The 7252-nt window shown below is 41.4% G+C and overlaps 1 protein-coding gene across 1 annotated transcript; it reads left to right on the top strand.

The window, feature by feature from the left end:
• Positions 1–1087: 1087 nt before the first annotated feature.
• Positions 1088–1782, top strand: LOC138906676 (uncharacterized). Its single transcript, XM_070196078.1, has 3 exons — positions 1088–1155; positions 1266–1318; positions 1427–1782. Exons 1-3 carry the CDS (start codon positions 1088–1090, stop codon positions 1780–1782), a joined length of 477 nt encoding a protein of 158 aa, XP_070052179.1.
• Positions 1783–7252: the final 5470 nt, after the last annotated feature.

Genomic DNA, 7252 nt, shown 5'->3' with positions numbered 1-7252 from the left:
ACGTATAAGTTGACTACCACTCCTATTATCACCGCGCCAAATTGGAGCTTACCATTTGAGCTCATGTGTGATGCAAGCGATGTGGCGGTTGGTGCGGTATTGGGGCAACGAATTAATAAGATCTGTCATCCATTCTACTATGCTAGCAAGACCATGAACAAGGCTCAAGTCAACTATACGGTCACCGAGAAAGAACTCCTAGCCATTGTCTTTGCTATGGAGAAGTTCCGCCCATACCTAATGGGTACGAAGGTGATTGTTCACACCGACCATGCGGCACTTCATTATTTGATGATCAAGAAAGACTCTAAGGCAAGGTTGATGTGGTGGGTGCTTCTATTGCAAGAATTTGATCTAGAGATTAAAAACCAAAAGGGTAGTGAGAATCAAGTGGCGGACCACATATCCCGACTGGAGGAGGAGGGGAGGCCACATGATGGTCTTGAGAACAATGATTCATTTCCTGACGAACAACTCCTTTCCATTTCTATGACTGGGATTCCATGGTTTGCCGATGTGGCCAATTATCTTGTCAGTGGCATTATTCCAAATGAGTTCTCCTCAAACCAAAGGAAGAGGCTCAAACGAGACTGCCTGGACTACTATTGGAATGAGCCATATCTCTTCAAAATTTGTACTGCTGGTGTTATCCGAAGATGTGTACCTAAAGAAGAACAATTGGCTATTCTTCAAGCTTGCCACTCTTCGCCCTATGGTGGTCACCATGGTCGGGCGAGAACTGCTACAAAGGTCCTAAGTTGTGGATTCTATTGGCCTACCTTGTACAAAGATGCTAGCGAGCTCGTTAAGCGTTGTGATGAATGTCAAAGGGCCGGTGGGATCTCCAAGAAAAATGAGATGCCTCTCACCACCATCCTGGAGATTGATATTTTTGATGTTTGGGGCATTTATTTAATTGGTCCGTTTGTGAGCTCATGTGGGAACACCTATATATTGGTTGCTGTGGATTACATGTCCAGATGGGTTGAAGCCATGGCTTTTCCCAACAATGAAGCTTAGAGTGTGTTAGCTTTCTTGAAGAAAAACATATTCACAAGGTTCGACACCCCAAGGGCCATCATTAGTGATGGGGGTTCACATTTTTGCAACAAATCCTTTGACTCTTTACTCTCTAAGTATGGTGTCACTCACAAGGTGTCAACCCCCTATCACCCCCAGGCAAATGGACAGGTTGAAGTCTTCAACAGGGAGATTAAGAGTATTCTATCCTAGACTGTCAATGTAAATCAGACTGATTGATCAAGGAAACTTGATGATGCTTTTTGGGCCTATAAAACAGCTTACAAGACTCCAATTGGTATGTCTCCGTATCGATTAGTGTTTGGGAAAGCATGTCACCTTCCGGTAGAATTAGAGCATAAGGCCATGTGGGCATTGAAGAAATTGAACCTTGAGTGAGATGCAGCTTCCAATCTTCGGGTGGAGCAATTGAATGAACATGATGAGTTCTGGTTCCATGCTTACTCCAGTTCGTCCTTGTATAAGGACAAGATGAAGTACCTACATGATAAGTATATCCGGAACAAAGAATTCAAAGAAGGTGACCTTGTTCTTTTATTCAACTCTCGATTACGGATGTTTCTGGGAAAGCTTAAATCAAAGTGGATTGGTCCTTTTGAAGTGGTACATGTGACTCCTTTTGGTGCTCTTGATTTGAAAAATAAGAATGGTGAGATCTTTAGAGTCAATGGGCATCGGTTGAAACATTACCTTGGTAAGGTCGATGATGTCCACGTTGTGGCATTGCTCCATTTCAAATGAATGATGGTAACATGCGTCGTGCCGCGACATTAAATCAAGCGCTTCTTGGGAGGCAACCAATGTGTTTTTCTTTCTTTTGATTTTCTTGTTAGATTAGGCATTGTTTTGGACTAACTGGTTGTGAAGTGTATGCAGTAATTAGGTGTGCAGTGCAGAAAAATTGACAAGACAAAAATTGGCCAAGTGGTGAAATAGTGCGGACCGTGCTAGAATTATGCAGCCGCACAAGCCCTTCGCAGCCGCACAATTCTGTGTGCGGTCTCACAGCTGAAACATGAAAAATGCCAACTCTCTGAAGTTTGGCCTATCAAAATCCCTTAAGGATTCGCGGTCGCGATCAAAATTTTGCGAACAACACAGATTGTACGGCCGCAGTAATTTTTATGCAGACCGCGTCACTGAATCACCTACTAAGTTAGAAAAGGTAAAGAGTGCGGACCGCACCAAAACTGTGTGGCCGCACTCAGGTAAGTCGGTGGGCCAAAGTATAAATAAGACTTTTTGGGACTATTCACACTTTACACACTCTGACCTCTCAAGCATAGTGTACTCTTTCTTGTTTTCAATATCATCCCATCTTCATCAATTGTTGATTTCCTACTACATTTCATTACTGGTATGTTAATTTCAATGAATTAATGTCATCCTTTTATTTTCTTTCCTCTTTGTTGTAGTTTTATTTTTTATCTAGGGTTAAATTCATGCCAAAGCTATCAAATCGATGCTTAATTCTTGAGCGACAATTCATAACCAAAGACCTAAGCCAACACAATTTGAATGTCCTAAAGCAATTTACGGAGAGAAAAGGATGGAAATGGTTCACCTGCCGGATGCATGATGCAAATGAATACCTTGTCAGGGAATTTTATGCCAATGTTGCCCACACCAAAAAGGGTAGAAAGGTGACGAAGGTCCGGAACGTGAAAATCCGATTTGATGGCCACGCACTGAACATATATGTAGGGTTTAAGGATGTCGAGGCAGTGCAATACCTGGAGAAGCTAGCCTTGGGTGATGCAGTTTGCCCATGGCTAGCTGAGATAGTTGCTATTCCGAGGACAATACCTGCATGGCTCACAGCAGGAGTTCAAATTGTCAGAGCCACCCTTAACTTTGAAGCAAAAGGGTGGGCAACATTTGTGTGCAGCCGTCTTGACCCGTGCCAGCATGAGAATGTCCTTCCACTCCCCCGGGGCAATATTGGTAGATTCTATCATGGCAGGCTATCCTATTAATGTAGGAAACTTGATGTCCTACAACATCTCCAATGCAATCAAGAAAGTAGAAAGATCGTATCCCTACCCCCAACTTCCTCACAAAGTATTTCCAAGACCAAGGGGTAGAGCCGAGACATTTTGATGTGGAGGTGAAGGCTAAAAACCCTTTCTCATGGTACCACCTCCCGGGAACGGACAACCCTAAATTCAAGGGTAAAGCCACTACATCCACTAGCCAATTTAAAGAGCCAGGGGTAGTGTCCACCGGGTCAGTTGCCGAGCTCTCCACAACAGCCGGTACTTCTGCCGGAGCAGTTGTCATGCCTCCTCCTTACCCCGGACCTTCCCTATCAGTGCCATTGTCAATTCCCACATCTTCTACCTACCCTCAGACTGCACTGCAGGTTTCATAGACACTATCCAGTCTCAACAAGTGGATGCAGGCAGCTACCACAAAGCTGACTGTCATATCCAATGCAATGGCAGCACGGTCTTCAGCCCCATCAAAGCTTCAGGTACCTCCATCAGTAGAGGACTCTTTGAAGAAGATTCTGGACAACCATAAAAAGATTCTGGATGACCAGAAGAAGATCCGGGAGACTCTTGATACACATGGGAGGATTATCAAGGATTTGGGGAAGCAGGTGAAGAAGATGCGTAAGACTCATGCATCTAAGGAATCGGTGGAGAAGTTGAGCAAAGAGGTTGAGAGGATTGCTTGTGCTGGAGATATTCCACTAGACCTTCTCATGGAGGAGACAGTCCCAACAGCACATGCAGCAGTGCCCGAGGCATCAGATGCAGCAGCCGGCCAGTGTGAGGAGCCGGCTACCACTACACACACTGCTGCGGAGCTGATTAAGATGCTTAGCAACCCCGTAGTCCCCCAGTTAGAGGATGTGGAGATCCAGTTAGAGGATACAGACGGTGTTGAGGACCCGATGCAGATAGAGACCACATAGGGAGTTTTCTCTACTCTCTACCCCTTTTTCATGTTCTTATTTGTTATGAGCATTGAGGACAATGCTATTTTTCATTTGGGGGGTGGTCCATTTTGATTTGATGACATTTGGTATGTAATAACAATTATACTATTTTTCTTTATCTTTATTTTTATCGTTATTGATCTCTATTTTCTCTTTTGGTATGTATATATTCTTACCATTCGACGTATATATTCATTCCCCTTGTGTATATATTCGCTTTACTTCATTTTGTACATATTCAGTTTACTTTCCGTAGTTTACTTCATAACTACTTTCATTGTTTTTCCTTAGTAGCATAGCTTCTTATTTACTTTAGTAGCTTCTTTTTAAGTTGTTAGCTTCATTTTACGTTTTGTGTGAACAATAAGCCTTTGGTTTTCTTGATGCCATGGTTCTTTCCAAAGGTGGATGTTGTGTGAACCGGGTGGCTCTTCCCAACGATGGATGGCGTGACAACCTTCTTCAGGGATTGAGTCCGTTTTCTTTATGTTTTTGTATATATAGTAGTAATGAATAAAAGTTTCTCAAGCAGGCTTCACTTGTTACTAATACATTTACCTTCGACCTTATGGTTAGAAACAAGTTGATTGGCATAGAATAGCTCTAGTTGTGGCCTTTAGACTCTTGTGTTGACTAAAACAATCATCTAGTGATTTCTTTGAGCCATTTGTGATTTTCAATCTTAGCTAGGGTTGTTGTGGGCCCTCGACTCTGTTCTCTTTAATAATCCAGCAGCTTTAGAGGTGAGGTATTGAATTGTAAGTCCAAGTTCCGTGCCAATAAGTCTAGAACTTGCCCTGAATGTTTGTCTAAGCGAAACTCTAAGTGTAGCTCGACTTGAGAAATGATTGTAGGATATCCTTGATCCAATTTGAAACTTGAAAGCTTCCGTAGCCTACCAATGTGATATCCCTAGTCAACACTTTTGAGCCGAAGCCCTTTTTCATTCAATAGCCATGTTACAAGCCTTTGTCCGTTTTATAATGACCCTCTCTTGGCACCCGATCTTTTCTTAGCATTCTTGATACAATTTGAAAAAGCATAAGTTTGGGGGAGAGACGAGGAATGTGAAAGTGATAAAAGGTACACAGAACAAAAAAAGAGAGTGACATGGAAAAGGAAGAAAAGCCAAAAAGAAATCTGCCAAAAAGAAAGTTAATAAAGTAAAAAGTTGAAGGGATTCAAAGAAAGCAAGGATGAAAAGCATTGACTGATTAGAAAAGGAGAAAAATGATTGTCATGAGCGAGAAAGAGTGACATTACATCTCTCTAGTTCCCCTAAGGAAGAAGAAAATGACTCAATGTAACGACCCGACCAGTCGTTTTGAGCATTTACACTCCTTTCAACTATTTGAAGTATTGAATAACTTCCTACGAGGTATTATGACTTGTGTAAATTATCGATTTTGGTTTTAAGGTATTTCAAAGTTAGCTTGGAAGAATGAACTTTCATGTTGGAAGCTTAAGTTGAAATAGTTGACCGGATATTGACTTATGTGTAAACGACCTCGGATTTGAATTTTTATGATTCCAATAGCTCCATATGGTGATTTTGGAATTAGGAGCGCGTCCGAAAACTTATTTGTAGGTCCGTAGTAGAACTAGGCTTGAAATGCCGAAAGTTAAATTTTTGGGAAATTTGACCGTGGGGTTGATTTTTTTATATCGAAGTCGGAATCCAATTCTGGAGATTGGAATAGCTTCGTTATGTCATTTAAGACTTGTGTGCAAAATTTGAAGTCATTCCGTATTGATTTGATGTATTTCGGCACAAGATATAGAATTTGAAAGTTCAAAGTTCATTAGGCTTGAATTGAGGTAGGATTTGTGTTTTTAGCATTGTTTGATGTGATTCAAAGCTTCGACTAAGTTTGTATGATGTTTTAGGACTTATTGGTATATTTGGTTGAGGTCTTGAGGTGCTCGGGTAAGTTTCAGGGTAGTTTCAGACCATTTCTAGGCTATTCTTAGTTGCTGGTTTTTAGCCATAGAGGTATGCATCGCGATCGCGGACAATTGGTCGCGATCGCGAAGAGCAATTTTGTTGTTTGGGCAATGTGAATCGCGATCGCAGAAGCCTTTTCGCGATCGCGTAGAACAAACTTCTGTTGCACTGACCCGATTTTGGAAGCTTATATCTCGCAATCTATAAGGAATTTGGAGATGATCCAAAACTGAAAGTTGTAGCCCTTTGTGTCTAGTTTTCAGAAAGGTAAATTATTTTTCATTTAGAGTTATGTATAAAAGGTTATGATGGATGCACTATAGGCTATCTGGGAAGAGTTTGGAAATTCTCTATTGCACAGGTGTGTCTGGAAAACTAAACACCAAGGACTATAACTTTCATTTATTTCTCATCTCCCAATTTCTTATATATTCCGAGATATAAGCTTCCAAAGGCAGCCCTATGCAATAGAGAATTTCCAAACTCTTCGCAGATAGCCTATAGTGTATCCATCATAACGTTTTGTACACAACTCCAAATGACAAATGGTTTACCTTTCTGAAAACTAGACACAAAGGGCTACAACTTTCATGTTTGGATCATCTCCAAATTCCTTATAGATTGCAAGATATAAGCTTCCAAAGTCGGGTCAGTGCAAGAGAAGTTTGTTCTGCGCGATCGCGAAAAGGCTTCCACGATCGCGATTCACACTGCCCTAACAGCAAAATTGCTCTTCGTGATCGTGACCAATTGTCCGTGATCACGATGCATACCTCTGTGGCCAAAAACCAGCAACTAAGAATGGCCTAGAAATGGTCCGAAACCACCCTGAAACTCACCCGAGCCCCTCGGGACCTCAACCATACCAACAAGTCCTAAAACATCATACGAACTTAGTCGAAGCCTCGAATCACATCAAACAATACTAAAACCACGAATCCTACCTCAATTCAAGCCTAATGAACTTTGAACTTTCAAATTATATATCTTGTGACGAAATACATCAAATCAATTCGGAATGACTTCAAATTTTGCACATAAGTCATAAATGACATAACAAAGCTATTCCAATTTCCAGAATTGGATCCTGACCTCGATATCAACAAGTCAACCCCCCGGTCAAACTACCCAAAAATTCAACTTTCGGCATTTCAAGCCTAATTCAACTACGGACCTCGAAATAATTTTTCGGACACGCTCCTAAGTCCAAAATCACCATACGGAGTTATTGGAATCATAAAAATTCAAATCCAAGGTCGTTTACACATAAGTCAATATCCGGTCAACTATTTCAACTTAAGCTTCCAACATGAAAGTTCATT

Source organism: Nicotiana tomentosiformis, chromosome 1 (genome assembly GCF_000390325.3).
Source record: "Nicotiana tomentosiformis chromosome 1, ASM39032v3, whole genome shotgun sequence".
NCBI lineage: Eukaryota > Viridiplantae > Streptophyta > Magnoliopsida > Solanales > Solanaceae > Nicotiana > Nicotiana tomentosiformis.
Note: the sequence above shows the minus strand (reverse complement) of the source record. Positions and strands in the feature narration are given on the sequence as shown.

Excerpts from the sequence above, each read along its gene's own strand:
- LOC138906676 (XM_070196078.1), top strand. The coding sequence starts at position 1,088 with ATGGGGGTTCACATTTTTGCAACAAATCCTTTGACTCTTTACTCTCTA. Across the intron at positions 1,156-1,265 it reads AGTATGGTGTCACTCACAAG|GAAACTTGATGATGCTTTTT; the intron begins GTGTCAACCCCC and ends TGATTGATCAAG. Across the intron at positions 1,319-1,426 it reads AGCTTACAAGACTCCAATTG|CTTCCAATCTTCGGGTGGAG; the intron begins GTATGTCTCCGT and ends AGTGAGATGCAG.